This window comes from Salvelinus fontinalis, chromosome 4, assembly GCF_029448725.1.
Source record: "Salvelinus fontinalis isolate EN_2023a chromosome 4, ASM2944872v1, whole genome shotgun sequence".
Lineage (NCBI taxonomy): Eukaryota > Metazoa > Chordata > Actinopteri > Salmoniformes > Salmonidae > Salvelinus > Salvelinus fontinalis.
The window spans coordinates 29,371,223-29,392,326 of NC_074668.1; the positions used below are offsets into that span (position 1 = coordinate 29,371,223).

At 45.9% G+C, this 21,104-nt stretch overlaps 2 protein-coding genes across 3 annotated transcripts; both read left to right on the forward strand.

The window, feature by feature from the left end:
* The first annotated feature begins 935 nt into the window (after nucleotides 1-935).
* LOC129853485 (rho GTPase-activating protein 25-like) lies at nucleotides 936-13,929 on the forward strand. Of its 2 annotated transcripts, XM_055919586.1 has the most exons (12): nucleotides 2,001-2,062; nucleotides 3,009-3,049; nucleotides 5,233-5,435; nucleotides 5,683-5,770; nucleotides 8,279-8,392; nucleotides 8,703-8,910; nucleotides 9,360-9,492; nucleotides 9,809-9,882; nucleotides 10,179-10,300; nucleotides 11,325-11,482; nucleotides 12,183-12,772; nucleotides 12,974-13,929. In XM_055919586.1, exons 2-12 carry the CDS (start codon nucleotides 3,013-3,015, stop codon nucleotides 13,173-13,175), a joined length of 1,929 nt encoding a protein of 642 aa, XP_055775561.1. In that variant the 5' UTR covers nucleotides 2,001-2,062; nucleotides 3,009-3,012; the 3' UTR covers nucleotides 13,176-13,929. The 2 variants fall into 2 exon arrangements, with proteins under 2 accessions (XP_055775560.1, XP_055775561.1); XM_055919585.1 differs by lacking the exon at nucleotides 3,009-3,049 and having other exon boundaries at nucleotides 936-2,062.
* Nucleotides 13,930-16,131: 2,202 nt separating this feature from the next.
* Nucleotides 16,132-19,703, forward strand: bmp10 (bone morphogenetic protein 10). Its single transcript, XM_055919588.1, has 2 exons — nucleotides 16,132-16,749; nucleotides 17,331-19,703. Exons 1-2 carry the CDS (start codon nucleotides 16,356-16,358, stop codon nucleotides 18,428-18,430), a joined length of 1,494 nt encoding a protein of 497 aa, XP_055775563.1. The 5' UTR covers nucleotides 16,132-16,355; the 3' UTR covers nucleotides 18,431-19,703.
* The last annotated feature ends 1,401 nt before the right edge of the window (nucleotides 19,704-21,104 follow it).

The window sequence follows — 21,104 nt, forward strand, 5'->3', positions numbered from 1 at the left end:
ATCTGTACATGTAGGTGGGGGCGAAGTGACTATGCATAGGTAACAAACAAACAGCGAGTAGCAGCAGTGTACGGGGGGTCAATGTAAATTGTCCAGTGGCGGTTTTTATGAGTTGTTCAGTAGTCTAATGGCTTGGGGGTAGAAGCTGTTGAGGAGCCTTTTGGTCCTAGACTTGGCGCTCCGGTACCGCTTGCCATGAGGTAGCAGAGAAAACAGTCAGTGACTAGAGTCTCTGACAATTTTATGGGCTTTCTTATGACTGCCTAATATATAGGTCCTGGATGGCAGGAAGCTTGGCCCCAAACTTAATGATGGTGTTAGAGTCGTGTTTGACCACGCAGTCGTGGGTGAACAGGGAATACAGGAGGGGACTAAGTACACACCCCTGAGGGGCCCCAGTGTTAAGGATCAGCGTGGCAGACGTATCTTTGCCTACTCTTACCACCTGGGGGTCGGCACGTCAGGAAGTCCAGGATCCAGTTGTAGAGGGAGGTGTTTAGTCCCAGAGTCCTTAGCTTAGTGATGCGCTTCTTGGGCACTATGGTGTTGAACACTGAGCTGTAGTCGATGAACAGCATTCACACATAGGTGTTCCTTTTGTCCAGGTGAGAAAGGGCGGTGTGGAGTGCGATTGAGATTGCGTCATCTGTGGATCTGTTGGGGCGGTATGCGAACAAGTACTTAGCATATGTGGGAACTCCGTCAAGACTGTTGGAATAGCATTCCAGGTGAAGCTGGTTGAGAGAATGCCAAGAGTGTGCAAAGCTGTCATCAAGGCAAAGGTTGGCTACTTTGAAGAATCTAAAATCTAAAATATATTTTGATTTGCTTAACACTTTTTTGATTACTACATGATTCCATATGTGTTATTTCATAGTTTTGATGTCTTCACTATTATTCTACAAGGTAGAAAATAGTAAAAATAAAGAAAAACCCTTGAATGAGTAGGTGCGTCCAAACTTTTGACTGGTACTGTGTATATATATATTTCTTTTTCTGAGCTTTCTTATATCTCTTAGTTAAAGGACAAAAACTTCAAAACCGTGTTTCTTATTATGTTTCATTTTGACTGTCTTTTGCCATTAATGAATATGTTATTCAATGAGTTTCTCTGGGCTACAGTAGTAAAGGCCAAATTCAATATTTTATCAAATCCTTTTATATATATTTTTTTATACATAAATGGGTCCTAAAATGTCAAATCAAATAGCTAAATGATTTATAGTATGACCATCTTAAAACAATTCTATATGTCAGCTTGGAACCCACCGCAATAGCTTAGACTTTTAAGAATGAATACTGTACCTTTGAATGAGGCAGGAACACTATAGCCTACTTTCACCCCTGACTATAGTTTTCCTCAGTGTGTGTTGGGCTGTGGTTCTCATTAGGGCAGTTTTGTAATATATTAATCAGTGCACAAATTCTAAAATAAATCACCAATGCTGTACCAGCAAGCCACAATGTTACAATTTTAGACGTAAAAAATCTAGTTGAAATGTATGACTGTGAATACATACCGTAGGCTGCATGTTGCCGGTAAGCGACATTGCCACAGCTTGAAGAGACTGCAACCCAGAAACAAAACCCACTTCCTCCTGAGAGAGAATAAAGGGAGACCAGTGGTTAAGTGACACTAGTGAATGGTTCGTCATTTGAAACCTTCTATCGTAGAGCACTTGCTATGATATACCTACCTGGAGAGGGAAGTATTTACAGTGCCGTGAAGTATTAGAATAGCAGAACATGTATCTAGAGGGAAGTAGAGGGAACATGAAAGAACGTGTTTTGACATGTTGAAAAAAAAATGAAAGATAGATTAGTAGCTATACAGGAAGTAGGAAGTCAGATACAGAAAGGTTTTAGTGTGACAGACAGACTGGAGATCTACAGCTAAAACCCCTCATACATGTGTGTGTGCTGTGTGTATATATGTGAGTGTGTGTGTGTGAGTGTGTTGTGAAGTGAGATACTGATCTTTTCTATGAAGGAGGAATCATGTCGCTTAAGCTACCTCGGAACTGGGACTTCAGTACCCTTAAAGCTGAAACATCTAGAATAGGTAAGTTACTGGATGTTATCCTAAACATGAAGCTATTCTTGGGAGTCATTGCGTTTGCGTAAATAGGAAAATGTGTTGTTGTATCATCAGTTGCATTGTACACTAGTGCATGTGTGTTACATGCGTCTCTGAAGAGGTATAGAGACTGGACCTGTGGGTTTAACGGCCCAGTGCAGTCAAAAATAGGATTTTCTAAAGTTATATTTCCACACTTTGTGGTTGGAATAATAACAACTGCTGTGAATTTGTAAGAATGTAGACAAAAATGCTCAAAATTCAGCCTGTTTTGGTGGGATGGAGTTTTGGCTTGCATGGTGACATCACCAGGCAGTACATTAGCTACTAGACCAGAGTTCTAAACCTCTTTGCCAAAACAGCAAATGTTCAGTTTTCCCCTCCCCACTCAGACCACTCCCAGAGTCCGTGCAAAATTCTTGCTTGAGAAATTGCTCTTTCCTAAGAAGCTACTTTTGTTTCTTTTTGACAAGTTTAATTTAAAACAATCACATTAAGGTACTTAATTGTTAGCCAGAAATGATTTGATATTGAGATAAAAACGGCCGCATTGGTTCTTTAAACTTGTTCCATCTGAGTGGGCATGACCACAAGTCAGAGACTACTATGAGGACACACCAAATGCATTTGGTGGATCCTTTCTGTCTTCTTCCAATGCTTCTTAAAAGGAAAGTAACCCAAAATAACAGAAAGTAATCCGATTACGTTACTGAGTTTGGGTAATCCAAAAGTTACGTCACTGATTACAATTTTGGACAGCTAACTAACTAGTAACTATAACGGATTACATTTACAAAGTAACCCAGCCATCCCTAGACATGAGGTTGACTGTGGCACTGTGTGTGCCAGCGGCATACTGAGACTGTTTTATTTAGACTGTTGGTTCTTATACTTGGTTATATTTCTGTGTTAAACTGTGTTTGTGGTCCAGGGCCATGGCTTACAGAAGGATCATGCACCTGATTACAGCAGGTGTGGTGCACCTATAACTTAACAAAACAGTGCATGAGTGCATGTGAATACATATATAGCCGACATAGCCTTATATGGCAATGTCATGACTTCACACAACTATTAGTGGAATGTTGCAGCTGTCATCAACCTGTCAGGTAAAACAGTGTGGATACTGCTCCTATTTATGATGAACAGGTTTATGTAGTTTAGTGGGTACACATCAGCATTGCTGGGAAACAAGTTTCTTATTATTTCTATGAAAAGAAGTGACTTTTTATGCTACAAGGGCCACCCCTCACAGCCTGGTTCCTCTCTAGGTTTCTTCCTAGCTTTCTGGCCTTTCTAGGGAGTTTTTCCGAGCCACCGTGCTTCTACACCTGCATTGCTTGCTGTTTGGGGTTTTTGGCTGGGTTTCTGTACAGCACTATGATATATCAGCTGATGTAAGAGGGGCTTTATAAATACATTTGATTGATTGACTTCCATGATTGTTTCATTTATCACACAGTATACTTTACCAGTCAGTTACTCACAACCCTGAGAACTTAACCCCAGTCCTCATCTCAAGAAAATGTAGTGCTATAGTTTCAGGCAGCAAGGCGTTTCTCATTTTCTCTGTGCCCTTTGGGTACTTTCAGCAGGAAGTTGATGAAATGTCAGAACAGTAGCTGTGACTCTGCAGACTCGTGTGTTTGTGTGTGAGAGCGACTGTGCGAGAAGATCTGATGACTCCTATAATTTCCCTTACACCAGTACACTGTACACACATTTTTATCTACGGCTACCCTCGATTCATCAGAGGATCAAAAGCCATACATGTCAATGGCATTATATAGGGATAAGAAATATGTACACAGAATGAATATGTATAGTCACGCAACTGAATGGGGCCAGCGTGTTCTGTCAGTTCAACTGCTGAAGTTAGAATACTATTCCCTATTTAGTACCCTACTTTTGACCAGGCTCCATAAAGCTCTGGTCAAAAGTAGTGTACTACATAGGGAATATGGTGCCATTCAAGACTGGTCCCTAGGGGTTAAATATTCACGTAACGGAGATCCTTATTTGGAACAACATCTATTTCTGCCTGCTCTTTGTACACTCAATAGGATTGTGCCACGGCCGCGCACTTTCAACCCCTCACTATTCCCACTGACGTGGAAGAGCTGGCGTTCTAGCAACAAGCTCCGTTTGGTTGAGAAGTTGAACATTGTATTCATGCTTCCATTGGGACTCCTGGGTCTAGGAGGTCCTGCGACCAGTTGAAAAGTTCCTCAAGGGTCTGTGTCCGTCTTTCCTTCTTTCCGTGGCGTCTCATACTTCACTGTGTGTGGGCCAGACGTTCGTCCAGAGTCCTTTGACATGGCCCTCTTCAAGGGATGACGCTATTAAAACAGACCAAAGGGTCTGCGTTTTAGGTGGGGGTGGGGGGGGGGCCTTCAAAGTGTTTCTCCCGTCGATGCAGTCACTTCCTGTTTATATAGCCAGGCCTCATCTTCTTCTCTTCTTTCATCTGGCCTGGGAGGTCACGGTGAATTACACAACAAGTGAGCGAACGCTCTCAATCACAATCACACCATCTGTCCGGCAAGCTACAGTACCACCCTGCGTGCCAATCCATGCGTGATTTTCTCTCTCTGTCGTGTGCCACGTAGCCTACAACTCTACCCCCATCTCCATCCTTTCTTCATACTCTTCCGTTTATCTCTCTCATGCTCTCTTCTGAGATCCTCCACAGACAACTTAGACAGTAAGTCACCATGTTGTTGAGCAATGGCTGGCCTGTTAGTAAAGGACAAATGACTCAACCTTATCTACATTTAGGCCTAGTTGAGACCATGCACTGTATTATTGTTCCTGTGTTGCCCTTCCCTGCAGTCTATTGTGCATGATTGTTGAAGGCACAGTGTATTTGTAGGTCACTATGTTCCTACCATTGAACAATCACGACTAGAATCTAGAAGCATGCACCTTAAACAGGAAGCGTGGCAGGTCAGACAGAGGCGGCCTGTTTCCTGCCAGGCCCCCACTTCTCTCTGCTGCAAGTCAGATTGATGCATGTTCAGATGAATAAAAGAGGAAGACCTGACTTGACGGATGTTGAGAGCCTTGTTGACATCCTGGCTGTGTTTAGTGAAGTGTCTCTTCACAAGGCTCTTTTTAACAGTACGACCGTTCTGTTTGTTTCCGCTCTGCGGCAGCACGGTCTAAGAGTGTGATGCCTGGAGAGGGCAGCCCAGGGTTAGGCTCGCCCGGCTCCACCAGGAGGTCCATGGAGAGGCCTCTGAAGGCTGGCTGGCTGAAGAAGCAGAGGTCCATCGTAAAGAACTGGCAGCTGCGCTACTTTGTGCTGAGAGGAAGCACACTGACCTACCATAAAGACGAAAAGGAAGGGACTGTCCAGGTGAGAGATGGGGTAGAGAAGAAGGCAGATAGGTCTGGGCTCTAGTTATAGCCTTTAACTTTGGCTTTTTCCTGATCTGGTCATGTGGTTAGGAAAACCTTTAAGCATCCAAACAACACTACTGCTGTCAATATTCAGTTATTCATGTTTCCGTCTTTATTGAAGTCCTTCCCTGTGTTTCCTGTAGCCTAGACATGTATGCGTTGTTTACTAAGATGTCAGTGACAGTCTGTCTCTCTGTCCCCAGGGTGTAATTCAGCTGAGGTTCAGTAAAGTCAACGAACTCCCACAGAATCAAGATGATCCAGGAAAATTCCTCTTTGAGATTATACCACGTAAGCGGAAGACAGTCTCAGTTTGTCTCTGACTCTGTCTCTGTCTCTGACTCTGTCTCAGTCTCGCTTGCTCTCTCTCTCTCATTCTTTCTCTCTCTCTCTCTCTCTATCTCTCTCTCTCTCTGTGTTCTTTCCCCCTCTCGCTCTTTCATTCCCTCCATCTCACCATGTCTCTCTCTTGCTCTCCATCTCACCATGTCTCTCTCTTGCTCTCCATCTCACCATGTCTCTCTCTTGCTCTCCATCTCACCATGTCTCTCTCTTGTCCTCCATCTCACCATGTCTCTCTCTTGTCCTCCATCTCACCATGTCTCTCTCTTGCCCTCCATCTCACCATGTCTCTATCTTGCCCTCCATCTCACCATGTCTCTCTCTTGCTCTCCATCTCACCATGTCTCTCTCTTGTCCTCCATCTCACCATGGTTCTCTCTTGTCCTCCATCTCACCATGTCTCTCTCTTGCCCTCCATCTCACCATGTCTCTCTCTTGTCCTCCATCTCACCATGTCTCTCTCTAGCCCTCCATCTCACCATGTCTCTCTCTAGCCCTCCATCTCACCATGTCTCTCTCTTGTCCTCCATCTCACCATGTCTCTCTCTCGCCCTCCATCTCACCATGTCTCTCTCTTGTCCTCCATCTCACCATGTCTCTCTCTTGTCCTCCATCTCACAATGTCTCTCTCTTGCTCTCCATCTCACCATGTCTCTCTCTTGCCCTCCATCTCACCATGTCTCTCTCTTGTCCTCCATCTCACCATGTCTCTCTCTCGCCCTCCATCTCACCATGTCTCTGTCTTGTCCTCCATCTCACCATGTCTCTCTCTTGCCCTCCATCTCACCATGTCTCTCTCTCAGCCTCCATCTCACCATGTCTCTCTCTTGCCCTCCATCTCACCATGTCTCTCTCTCAGCCTCCATCTCACCATGTCTCTCTCTTGCCCTCCATCTCACCATGTCTCTCTCTTGCCCTCCATCTCACCATGTCTCTCTCTTGTCCTCCATCTCACCATGTCTCTCTCTTGTCCTCCATCTCACCATGTCTCTCTCTTGTCCTCCATCTCACCATGTCTCTCTCTTGTCCTCCATCTCACCATGTCTCTCTCTCGCCCTCCATCTCACCATGTCTCTGTCTCGCCCTCCATCTCACCATGTCTCTCTCTTGCCCTCCATCTCACCATGTCTCTCTCTCAGCCTCCATCTCACCATGTCTCTCTCTTGCCCTCCATCTCACAATGTCTCTCTCTTGCTCTCCATCTCACCATGTCTCTCTCTTGTCCTCCATCTCACCATGTCTCTCTCTTGCCCTCCATCTCACCATGTCTCTCTCTTGTCCTCCATCTCACCATGTCTCTCTCTTGCCCTCCATCTCACCATGTCTCTCTCTTGCCCTCCATCTCACCATGTCTCTCTCTTGCCCTCCATCTCACCATGTCTCTCTCTTGCCCTCCATCTCACCATGTCTCTCTCTTGTCCTCCATCTCACCATGTCTCTCTCTCAGCCTCCATCTCACCATGTCTCTCTCTTGCCCTCCATCTCACAATGTCTCTCTCTTGCTCTCCATCTCACCATGTCTCTCTCTTGCCCTCCATCTCACCATGTCTCTCTCTTGCTCTCCATCTCACCATGTCTCTCTCTTGTCCTCCATCTCACCATGTCTCTCTCTTGCCCTCCATCTCACCATGTCTCTCTCTTGTCCTCCATCTCACCATGTCTCTCTCTCAGCCTCCATCTCACCATGTCTCTCTCTTGCCCTCCATCTCACCATGTCTCTCTCTTGTCCTCCATCTCACCATGTCTCTCTCTTGCCCTCCATCTCACCATGTCTCTCTCTTGTCCTCCATCTCACCATGTCTCTGTCTCGTCCTCCATCTCACCATGTCTCTCTCTTGCCCTCCATCTCACCATGTCTCTCTCTTGTCCTCCATCTCACCATGTCTCTCTCTTGCCCTCCATCTCACCATGTCTCTCTCTTGTCCTCCATCTCACCATGTCTCTCTCTTGTCCTCCATCTCACCATGTCTCTCTCTTGCCCTCCATCTCACCATGTCTCTCTCTTGTCCTCCATCTCACCATGTCTCTCTCTTGTCCTCCATCTCACCATGTCTCTCTCTCGCCCTCCATCTCACCATGTCTCTCTCTTGTCCTCCATCTCAGCATATCTCTCTCTTGTCCTCCATCTCACCATGTCTCTCTCTTGCCCTCCATCTCACCATGTCTCTCTCTTGCCTCCATCTCACCATGTCTCTCTCGCCCTCCATCTCACCATGTCTCTCTCTTGTCCTCCATCTCAGCATATCTCTCTCTTGTCCTCCATCTCACCATGTCTCTCTCTTGCCCTCCATCTCATCATGCCTCTCTCAGCCTCCATCTCACCATGTCTCTCTCTTGCCCTCCATCTCACCATGTCTCTCTTGTCTCTCTGTTGAGAGAGGAATTAAAGATATGCCTTTCAATCTATGTATGATGTATCCCAGTATGTTGGAGAGTCATACCCTCTCTGTATTCCAGGCAGCAGTGGTGATCGGGAGCGGTACCCGTACGTCCTCATGGCCAACTCCCACAGTGAGATGGAGGAGTGGGTCCGCACGCTGCGCAGGGTGGTTGGATCACCCTCTAGTGGAGGTACAGATAGTCTGCTGACATTAAAGGACAAGAGTTTTCCCTGACCAAGGAACCTGACCAGGAAAAAAACATATAACTAGGACCCAGAATATGTTTTTCCTGGTCAGGTCACATGGTCAGGAAAAAGCGGGTCTCTAGTCATCTGAACTTATTTTCTTGACTTTGGTTCAAGGACTCTTTTTGGAATTGTCTTCGGGCCCATGACATAAAGCCGCAACCCATGAGGAACTAGCCACAAACTTGAAAAACCCTGTCTCTGATTCTCCAGTTTGGGCTGTGACTTACTCTAACCGCTCTCCTTCCCTCTCAGCGATATTTGGGAAGAGCCTGGGTGATACGGTAACCCACGAGCAGCGGTTCGGCTCCCACATGGTGCCCATCCTGGTGCAGAAGTGTGCAGAGTTCATCAGAGAACACGGACTAAGCGAGGAAGGCATCTTCAGACTGCCGGGACAAGACAACACAGTCAAACAGTTTAGGGACGCGTTCAACGCCGGAGAGAGACCTTCCTTCCCAATGTGAGACGCCTCAGCGCTAAACTAAGCTAAGCTAACTTACATAAGAGCGTTTGAAGGAACGTTCAAGGGCGCCAACGTACAAACAGACAATTATTACGCCCTTTTTATACAAACTGAAATCCCGTTGGCTTCTTTTCTAAAGGTTGCATAGTAAGATGAGAGAGATGCAGTGAGGATGATAGTACAGAGATGCCTGATACACTTTTCTGCTGTTAGTGCTCTGTGGCTCACACCACATCCTGTCCTAGTAGACAGAGAAAGACAGTTTTATAAGAACCTTCTGCCCACGCTGAACTCTCTAATGTGACAAATTTGTTGAAAAGGGGGACAAACTGATTTGTAGCTGGATTCAACACAAAATCGAAATACACTCAGCACAGCTGTATGTTTTTGTTTGTGTATGCATGTGTGTGCTCGTGCACTGTTTCTGACTGCTTTGTGCCCTGCAGTGACACAGATGTCCACACAGTGGCGTCGTTGCTCAAGCTGTACCTGCGGGAGCTGCCTGAGCCGGTGGTTCCTTGGACACAGTACCAAGACTTCCTGGACTGCAGCCCCATGCTGGACCCCAACAGTGCTGCAGTAGGAATTAATATTTACTTCAGTGAAGAAGTTAGCCAAATATTCTTATAAATAAACACGTCGTCTAGGCTACAATTTGTGATTTAGCTCTACATCGGTCAACTGTGCCAAAATGAGTATGTACTGAATCAAAGTGTTGTCACTTCCTTTAATGATGACCATAGCCAAATGTTCATGGACATTTGTTTTTTCTTCTTCACAATCATTTGTAATTTAGCTTTATTTCTATCACCTGTGCCAAAATGACTAGATGCATGTCTGCCGAGTAAGAGTGCGTTAGTTGAACTTTGTATATTCCAACTCACTTTCCACCCAGGGTCGTGAGAGACTGGAGAAGCAGATCAGCATCCTTCCTAGAACCAACTACAACCTCCTCAGCTACATATGCAGGTGAGCTGACACTTACACAAGCACAGATCAGGGTAGGGAATATTCAATTGAATGACATATCATAGAACCCATTGACGAACGAGCTTCTACTGAAACATTTGACAAGCAATTTGATTACTAACCCTGTGATGATTAGTCTACAGCTTGCCCATACAGCATTTTGTGTTTGATAAAAAAATTAATTATAATAATCTGCATGGTGAGTGATTCTAAGTCCTATAAATAGGGCACATTATAAGGTATAATTTGGTACTCGCCCTGTGTGACTTTGCTGTCTAAACGTTCTCTCTGTGAAGGTTCTTATTTGAAGTGCAGCAGAACTCCAAGGTGAACAAGATGAGTGTTGAAAACCTGGCCACGGTCATTGGGATCAACCTGCTCAAGTCCCAGATTGAGGACCCCATCACTATGATGAAGGGTGAGACCAGACCACTGCCTGTCAGGATCATCTTAAGCCATGTTAAGGATAGCCCTGGGCTAAGAAATTGCAGTGTGAAACCGGGTTGACGTTAAGTCCATTTAAATTCCAGTCAATTCAGAAAGTAAACCAAATTCCAATTCCAGCATTTCCTCGTTGAAAAACATTGGAAAAAATTTGAATTTCAGTGGACTTCCTGAATTGACTGGAATTAAAATGGTTTTGACCCCAACCCTGGTGCGAAAAGGCCTTTAGTGCATGCTGTAACGGGGTGTAATTGTCATTATCAGCAGTAGGCCTATGCTTTTACTTTGAAAGTCATACCTTTATTTTGACATACTGCTGCTGCTTGATGCAATGACAAACTGACCTTACTGTACAGTTCGATTATTTTTTTATTTTTTTATTTTATTTTATTTTTTATCCCATTTTCTCCCCAATTTTCGTGGTATCCAATCGCTAGTGATTACTACCTTGTCTCATCGCTACAACTCCCGTACGGGCTTGGGAGAGACGAAGGTCGAAAGCCATGCGTCCTCCGAAGCACAACCCAACCAGCCGTACTGCTTCTTAACACAGCGCGCCTCCAACCCGGAAGCCAGCCGCACCAATGTGTCGGAGGAAACATCGTGTACCTGGCCCCCTTGGCTGGCGCACACTGCGCCCGGCCCGCCACAGGAGTCGCTGGAGCGCGATGAGACAAGGATATCCCTACCAGCCAAACCCTCCCTACCCCGGACGACGCTAGGCCAATTGTGCGTCGCCCCACGGACCTCCCGGTCGCGGCCGGCTGCGACAGAGCCTGGGCGCGAACCCAGAGACTCTGGTGGCGCAGTTAGCACTGCGATGCAGTGCCCTAGACCACTGCGCCACCCGGGAGGCCCCTCAGTTCGATTATTTATGAAATTAAGATGCATAGATGCAGTACCATTTATGTCGACAAATTGTTTCTGTATCCCCATTCCCTTCCAGATCTGTCTTTTGTATGAACAGACTGTGCGCTTGGCTGTGTCTCTCCTCACAGATACTCCTCAGATCCAGAAGCTGATGACAGTGATGATCAGACAGCATAAGGCTCTGTTTCCTCCGGCTAAAGACGTGGCCCCTTCACCCCCCACCGAGAAGAGTGACAACAAGAAGAGCAGCGCTCCACGCAGCTTTGTGGGCTGGGAGTCTGCTGAGGTAACAACATCACACAGTTATTTTCAACGCAGCCCATAGGGCTCTGGTCAAAAGCAGTGCACTATAAAGGGAATAGGGTACTATTTGGGACACAACCTCAAAGAGGTTCTTCTCTTATTTCATACCGTGAACGTGGTATAACACATGCACAATTCAAGGAGTAATACATTGAGTACACCGAACATTAGGAACACCTTCTTGATGCACACGGGGAAATTTGAGCGTGAGAAACCCATCAGCGTTGCAGTTCTTGACACAAACTGGTGCATCTGAGATCCTACTACCATGCCGTGCTCAAAGGCACTTAGATCTTGTGTCTTGCCCATTCACACTCTGACTGGCCCACATACACAATCCATGTCTCAATTGTCTCACGGCTTAAAAATCCTTTAACCCGTCTCCTCCCCTTCATCTACACTGATTGAAGTGGATTTAACAAGTGACACCAATAAGAGATCATAGCTTTCACCTGGATTCAACTGGTTAGTCATGTTTTGTATACTCAGTGTATATTATGATACATTATTATATCAGTAAGCATTGCATAGCTACACTTCTGTAAATGTTCATGTGTGTTGCAGTTTGTAAGAACACTTTAAGCAAAGCTTGATTCGATTTCAGAATGTTTTGGAGAAGAAATTGATATCTCTCTCTCATTTTAGTTCTGTGGTCTAAATCCACATTCTGTCTGTCCCTGCAGTGTGAGGGGTCTCTGTCCGAGTCTCCAGAGGAGGAAGAGGACACAGACACTCTGGGGCCAGATCCAGTGACCATCTCCATCCCCGAGGGAGGGCCCCAGCAGCCCCACGCCCCCTCCTCATCCTCAGCCATGGACCCCTGGTCCGGGAGCCCCCGCAAACGCACCCAGACCCTGCCCACCCTGAACTGCCCAGTCCCCGGGATGGCCGGCAAGCTGAAGGCCATCAAGTGCTGGAGCCACATCAATGAGTGCAGCGAGGAGAAAGGGGAGAAGGGGGAGAAGACTCTCTCAGAGGACATCTTTAAGATCCTGGACCTACAGAGTACCTCTCTGTTCGGAGAGGTCCAGAAGAAGGACTGGGAGGACAGAGGGACGGCCAGGAGAGAAAGTGACGTCACAGTCACCTATGATGACATCACAGTCACCTCTTCCAAACCCAGCAGGAACCCCCAGCAGAAGTCTCAGCCAGCGACCCCTGAGAAGAAGACAGAGGCCAGTAGAGCTGGGGTTTCATCTTCAGCCCAGCAACCAGACAGTAAGGTTGAACAGCAGGAGGACAGACGGGGAGACACAGAGCACCTCGTTACCAGGTCTATATTATGGAATACTGTCTCTGTCCCAAATGACATCCTATTCCCTATATAGTGCACTACCTTGACTAGGGCTATAGGGAATAGGGTGCCATTTAGGATGCGGAATACTATTTTATTGGAAAGGACACGACGTCAACACTAGTGTACTGTACTCTGCATTCATAAATCCAATCTCTCTCCCTCTCCCCTCCCATGCAGCCTGCAGCAGAGGAACAGAGAGCTGAGTGCCACAGTAGCGGAGCTGCAGTCAGCCCTGGATACAGAGAAGCGCTGTGTGTCTGCTCTGGAGATCCGGCTGAGGAACGCAGAACGCAGCCGCGACGAGGCCCAGAGACGCAACCAGGAGCTGGACCAGGAGATAAAGCAGTTCCTCACCAGAGAACCACAAAGGCCAACTTAGAACCACAAGGGGGCCAACCTAGATCCAGTAGTTCCCCACCAGAGAACCACGAGGGCCAACCTAGAACCTAGAACGGCCTTTAGCTTTAAAGAGATCCCAAAGAGATCCCAAAGAGATCCCTCAATGCAGTGGATGGATATTTAACATAGAGATCCCTGAACAAGGGAGAGAGAGGTAGAGAGTCAGTGTCTTGGCTAGAGCTGTAACCCTGGCTGGGTCCTGAAAAATGTTGCTAGCTTGTCAGTTTGTTTGGTGGGAAAACCCATGTATAAACTCTTTATCTAAAGCAGATGTTGACTACACTTCACATGCATAGGCATAAAATGAGGAATGCTGCAACTGTATGGGAATGGCCTTTGCTTGGTGTAGCTGATCATGGATGTGATGTGTGTATTATCCTATAAAATGCTGATGGTTGCTGACCATGCAGGGGCTGTTACATTTCTATTGTTGGATAACTTACAGCATGTAAATGCAATAGCTATTGGTGCATAGTGTCCAGGTTAAGATCATGTCCAGGACACTTGGACTATAATGGACTGTATTAGTATTTTGGCTGTGATTCAATTCATAGCGCAGCGCGCTGGACAGCCAACAGTATGGCTTTTAAAGGCATTTTGCCAACGTTCGCGGAGATCACATTCATGGTAAAACGCTGCGCATATCGGCTCAATTGTTAAGGTTCAAATCATGTTTATATTTGTTTGATCCGCAAATGAATAAAGAAGAATAGATTAAGTTGACTGACCAACAATCTGCACAGTTTGTCATTATTAGGGTTGAACTACAACCTTTTAAGAGGGATTGCATGTGATATGTGTAATATGCACGTGAGAGAGAGTGAGAGAGACAGAAAGAATGAATGAGATCAGGGCCAAAGAGAATGTCGTCACACACTGAAGTGGTCAGAAGAAAGATAGTGGGAGGCCAGGGGGGAAATGGCTGGAATGTGTGCGTATGTGCGTGCGTGTGTGTGCAAGTCTGTTTGTGGATTCGTGTGTGTGGGAGCACGTTTGTTCGGGCATGTCTGTGCTTGTGAGAAAAACAGGGAGCGAGTGAAAGTGGGACACTGGTGTTATCAAGCATTCTTCAGCATTGCAGGAAGATTGAAGAGAGATGGGGACTGGCAGTGCACAAAGGAGGCTTTGCGTAAAAGGGACCGCAGGGGAGATAACAGCACGTCTGTCAACTGTCACCCTGGAGGATGAGTAATGGGGGGGAGGAAGATCCTGTTCCTTCCCATGTCATCTCCTCCTCACGGTCAAGACTGCCTCTTTGCAGGTCACTGTCAGAGACTCAGGAATGAGGACCCCTGAATGAATGTGGAAACAAACACTTGCAGCCATACAGATTCTAAAAGTGCAGTTAAATTATACGTCCGAATTGAGAATCTGGAACCGGTAACATTAATTAGTCTAGCGGAGTCCGTCTTTAAAGGCAAATCTGAGATGACGAGGTGTTATGATGAGGTATTGAGGGGATGCTCAGGTTTTGGAATCACTCATTAAAATACCGTTTCCTGCGTTCCTCTTAAAAAGAGAGAGAAAAAAGAGAGTGGGCACGTGACTTTAAAGGGGAGGTTAGTGTAGATTACTCCTCTGGTCATTGGTCAGTGGAGATGTGTTCTAGCTTGAGCCATCCAGGTTCTAGTTCCATTGTCACCTTTGACTCCATGCTGTCTCCCTAATCACAGTGGAATGCAAGGAGACTAGTCTGCCCTTACAAAGCATGGAGTCTGCCCTTGCAAAGCCCTCTCCCTCCTGCACTTCATTCTGGGCTGTGGAATCTGGACTAAAGCTGACCTGAGAACCACTGTACTGATGTCTGACGGACATGTGAGGGCACAGCGCAGAGCACACTGGAAACTGTACGTCTTGACTCCTGTGCATTCAATAGGCAGTTGGGCCTCTTAGTCAGACATTCAGACAGAGATAACCGATTTCCAACACTCCAGTGACATCTGCAACGTGTTCGCCAACTTAAAGAGGAAGTGCACTTAAGTGCTGCAAACTTTGAAACACAAGTGGGTAATAAGTAGATTATGGAAAAGTTGTGTCGTGTTGTCGACTTTGTTTCCACAACAGACGAAGAAACAACTTTCTTTCTCCAACTGAAATATATGCTTTTCAAGTTTTTATTTTGAAACATTACAACTTATGTCATAAAATACTAATGAAATGCACGGTCATCTGCGCAGTGCTGTTCTCACCAGCTGATCTCAATCGGTTTGTTATGTGTTCTTCAGACTTGCAGAAGTCCATCATTTCTCATCGCTGCCCATTACATCTCACACCTCATTACATTTCAATTTCATTTGGGAAGGCACTGTCCAACAGACATATCATGTAGCATGCAACATCAATAGACCCTTTATGGATTTGTCAAAAATAAATGGTCAATGGAGCAAATTCCTGTTTCTGCAGCTCCCCCATTTACCAAACAAATAAACACATGAACAATCTCATCCTTGCCCTAGTGCTCCGACACAAAACAAAATATCCCTTTTACAAGGAACAGGCTACAGGACAATGTTTACAAAGTCCTCATTAAGGAAGTGGTGAGATAACACACACAGACAGACACACACACACACACACTCACACGCACACAGGGACACACAAACACAGGGACACAAACACTGAGAAATGCAGAGCTTACCATATCATAGATAACAGACAGAAAGAAAGAGAGCTAGAGAGAGAGAGAGAGAGAGAGAGAGAGAGAGAAGAGAGAGAACAGAGGGAGAAACTGAGAGAATAAACACAAGGGATGCCTCCTTTGGACACAGCAAAGCCACCCTCTAGCCGGAACACCAACTCTTTAGAAAACAACATCAAAAGGTGTGCATTAGGATAAATGGCATGAGATCTGGAATGAGAGTCGTTTATCAGGGTTCCACACACAGCAAGAGGAACACACAGGGAGAGCTACAGAGCACAGACCTCCTCACCGGTCAACTCCAAGGGTCAACAGAACCTTTTGAGTCACCAGAGAACCGACAACCAACCGGATCAGCAAGAGAAAAACACGGTTGTTGTTTCTCACCCTTCATCAAGCTGAATCCAACCTCCAGTGGACCGTTGGATTAACACATTTGATAGATATAATTCTGTTCAATCTCAACATTGGATAGTCCCTGTGGATATATCATACAACACAAGAACAGTAGCACTCCTCTCCATGGCGGACAATGGGCTCTCCAGGTTAGAGGCTACCTCTATCACCAGGACTCCCTTCCCCCTGCTCCCCTTGCTGCTCCTGATGTGGCCCCTGTCTGGGCAGGGCAGCCCCATCTCCCTGGCCCCAGAGAGACATCGCCCTGCTCCAGGTCTGGGGGACGGCCACGGGGGCGTCATAGACCCATCTCTGTTGGAGCAGGACAGGGATGTGGACATGCAGAGCCTGCTGGAGAGCCTCCGGACCTTCAACTTGTCTGGCCTGGGCCCACCTGCCCAGGCACCTGGCAGTGTCCGTGTGGAGCCGCCCGAGTACATGATGGAGCTGTACAACCGCTTTGCCAACGACCACACCGCCATGCCCACCGCCAACATCATCCGCAGCTTCAAGAACGAAGGTAGAGAACCACTATACTGTACTCTGTGTCCTTATGCCGTACTAGCTTCACATTATGCTGTGGTGTACTTTGCTTTGGAATTTTTTTAATTAATGTACCGTAAGCCCTTTATCCCTGTGTAATGAGAGTATTAATATCAGAACTGTTCATCAGAAATGTATTACGTATCAAAATGTACCTGTAGAAGGTCAACATGCATAGTGTAAAAACAATTAAGTATAATTTATGCATTTTCATTTACGTTTGTTTTTCATCTTACAAATACTGTAGCACCTTACATTTTTGAGTCTGCACTGTGCAAATAAAATAAAACGTATTTTTTTTTTTTTGGACAAGAATATGAAACTGTGAATTTCTCATTATTCATTTAGATTTTTTACAATGATATATTCATTCAACTTGATCTAGTTGAATGTTAATTGGGATGCTACAATTGCCTCGGAAGTGTTTTGGACAAAATCTTGGCTTTTGCTGTACTATCAATTCTGCAGTGTAGTACACTGGCAATCTATTCAAAACATCAACATGGAGAACTACTGATTAATTAACAGCCTTTATCTCTGTGTATTCCTCTCCCCCAGACTCGTCTCCCTGCAGTTTGGGCAGTAGAGGGGTGAGACAACACCCTCTGCTCTTCAACGTATCCATACCCCACAATGAGCGTATCACAACCGCAGAGCTGCGTCTCTATACTTTGGTCCAGACTGATCGCAACCTCTACGCCGGGGTCGACCGCAAGGTGACCATCTACGAGCTGGAGCAGCAGGACGGAACAGGAGAGGGCAACAGAACAGCGAAGGACACCGATAGAGGAGGAGCAGGAGGAAGAGGTGGAGGACGGGAGGAGTTAGTAGAGCTGGCATCACGGCAGGTCTATGGTACTGATAACGCCTGGGAGGCCTTTGACCTAACTGCTGCCGTCCAACACTGGCGCAAGTCAGAGTACAGCACCACCCACAGGCTGGAGGTCCACATAGCAAGCCTGGCCTCCGAGGGGGAAAGAGGGCAGACACTAGCAGACGGTGAGGGAGAAGGAGAGGGGAGGAGGATATTCAGGGGAGACATGGAGATAGACAGCAGCGCAGATGACAAACACAAACCCCTGATGATTATCTTCTCCGACGATCAGAGTGGTGATCACCGCGATGACAAGCGGGAGCTGAACGAGATGATTGGACACGAGACCTCGGAAGCGCTGCTTCAGGGTGACCTGGAGCTGAATAGGCTGTGGGGGGAGCTGGGCCGGGTGGGGGGCGAGGAAGATGAGGAAGAGGAGGAGGAGCAGGACGAAGAGGCCCTGCTCCAGATGCGCTCCAATCTGATCTATGACACGGCCTCCCGAATCCGCCGCAATGCCAAGGTCAACCAGTGTAAGAAGCAGTCGCTGTACGTGGAGTTTAAAGACATCGGCTGGGACAGCTGGATCCTAGCGCCTGCCGGGTACGAGGCCTTTGAGTGCAGTGGCATCTGCACATACCCGCTGACCAAACACGTGACGCCCACCAAGCACGCCATCGTCCAGACACTGGTGAGCATGAAGAGCCCACAGAAGGTGACGCGGGCCTGCTGCGTGCCCACCAAGCTGGATCCCATCTCCCTGCTTTACATGGATGACACCGGAGTAGTCACGTACAAGTATAAGTTTGAGGGCATGGTGGTGGCAGAGTGTGGCTGCAGATAGCTAGTCCACCCTGCTGGTCATATAGACATGGAGAGAGCCATTCGTGAAGAGAAATGACAGGGTGCGGATGGAACAAAGCAAAGACTACATTTTTTTTTCAAGCAGGATTGGTTTTAGAGTAGATGGACTCTGAAATGAATCTAGAATCACAGTTGAGAACAGTTGACAAGAAAAACAGCTATGACATGTATGTGTATATAAGATGGATCTAAACTAAACAGTTTGTACATTGTGTATGTATATTTTGTATTTCAGGAAAATTTATATTTTATTTTGTACAGTAAAATATGTATGATACCAATTCATAATTCTGTAATAGAAGCAGTTGGATGCCATTTGAAGCTAAATAACACATTTGGAATTTGCAAAAAAAAATGAGGAAAAAAGTTTGGACCTTTAAAAATAAACTATCCTTAGGTCTCTCAAAGGGTTCCGGCAATACAGCAACCAGCCATACAGTGATGTCCAATAGGCCTAGCTGGTGGGACCACATAGGGTTCTCCACAGTTAGCTTTCCACTGACATTGATCTCATGTCTTCCTCTCCACTTATCTCTGTTTTCCCCCTCCCTGGACGCTAACACTAATCCACACCTCATTTAGCATGTCTCCCTAACAGCAACAGGCCTCCCAAGGGAAACACAAACCTGACTGGACTGGACTTCTGGTAGGGGCCTGCCCTCATCCTCATCCCCACCACCTCCCCCTGGCATTTAGGACAGTGGGCTGAGGTCAGGGCAGCAGTTAGGGTGGGCTGGGTTATCTCCCTCGAGCCCTCACCCACCTTCCCACATCGGCCTCAGAGTCAGTCACATGCCGTGCGAGCCGCTTTCTCCCACTCCTCCGCACCGCGCCGATAAGGAGGTGTTGGCGGTGAGAAACATGTGCTCCACCACTCAGGGCTGGAGGTGCTGGGGGAGCGGAGGGGGGAGGAGAGGGGGGGTGGCCTGTCAAGATTCCATGGGTACTAATAGAAACAGATTCTACTGGCTCAACTCACTGACCGACCCCCATCATGTGCCCCCTCCAACCTCCTCTCCCTCCCTTTGTTTCTTTACCTTCCATACATCCCTCTCCCCCTGGCCCTGAAATCCGTCACGTTTAAGGAAAAGATTTCCATATATTTGGCCTGTTATCATGGACAGGCTGAGAAGATGAGTGGAGAGTATGACACTTCATGTCTCTTCTCCCCTCCTCTGAGAGTCCTGTGTGGAGTTCTTTCTTGTTGTTCTGTGTTCTTGTAATACAAATGTAATACAGTTCTCTGCTGCTTGGGTAACGTGAAAGCCTATTTATTGATTAATTTATTGATTTTACTATGACAAGTAGGTGATTATGTAAAATTGTACAACATGGATATGCATACAGAGGGTGAACATACAGTACATACCCTGACCATATTGTAGAACATGTCTTTAATTTATAAATATTTTATGAATATTATATTTTGTTACCTGTTGTTGTGGTTCCTTTGTGAATCCTTTTGTAAAATACTGAAGCAGCGAAACTTAAACATAGTGTGCATAAAAGGCTTCACAAATCATTATTTTCATACAATGAATACTTTAAAAAAAGGACTATTGTACCTATATTATCATAATAACATCTGTATCAGAAACCATAATCCATTTCTCTCCTGGCCAGACAACTATAAACAGGTTGCAAAACTGAACCTCCCTACTAGACCTAATTATCTTTAGAAAAGAGCCCAGTTAGCACATTTGGTTCCTTGTAAGATGTGGGAATGTATGTTTTTGGTTTCCTGACCAGTAAAACTGAAAGATTTTTAAACGTTCTGAGAACAGAAGTGAACATTTAGTCTGTTCTGGGAACTTTTATTTTTATGTTGCAGGGAGGTTCTGATAATATTTTACTCTGGTTATTTGAACATTTTCCTGGGAGATTTTATTAGCGTTCTGAGAAACGCTAATAAACGCTAAATTATAGGTTATTCAGAGACTTTTGAATAATTTCCTTAACGTTTCTCACTTTTAATAACACTGGTAACTTATTTTGGGTTAACTTTTTAGAACTCCAAGCACAGATAGGACACATGGAAATTAATTTCCTGAGGTATTAATCATACAAACACATTTATATTTTAATTGTGACACGTCATCTGTGCGATTCAAACCTATAATCTTCTGATCTCTATCCATGGAATTATGAAGTCCGCTGCGGCACCAGGCTGGAGCTAGCATTCCAAAAGTTTGAACTTTTAGGAAACGTTTTATTGAAATACCAAGAAAAAAAAAACGTTTTTTTAATGTTAAGTTCCTTATATGTGCTGAGAATGTGCTAAAGCCAATGAATTATCCTGCACCATTCTCAGAAAGTTGTGGGAAGGTTGTATGCAAAATAACCATAGGTCAACCACGCTCTCACCAGCCTTTAAGAAACATATGGTTCTCAGAACGTTATGTGCTATCTGGGGGGCTTTCAGGGCTGGGGGTATGACTAGGATGCATAACTCTCAGGTTGGGACTGTTGTGTACCATAGTATCAGCTCACAGGCCATAGTTTACACACGTCACACAAACACAGTGGGAAACTGACTGGAAGCCCAGCTAATGAACACAATGGATGGTCTTCCTGATGATCTGCCTGCCGCTCGCTATAACAAACTGCAGATGCAGACAGCTGCTTTAGATGGAAAACCTGTTCTTTACCTTTTT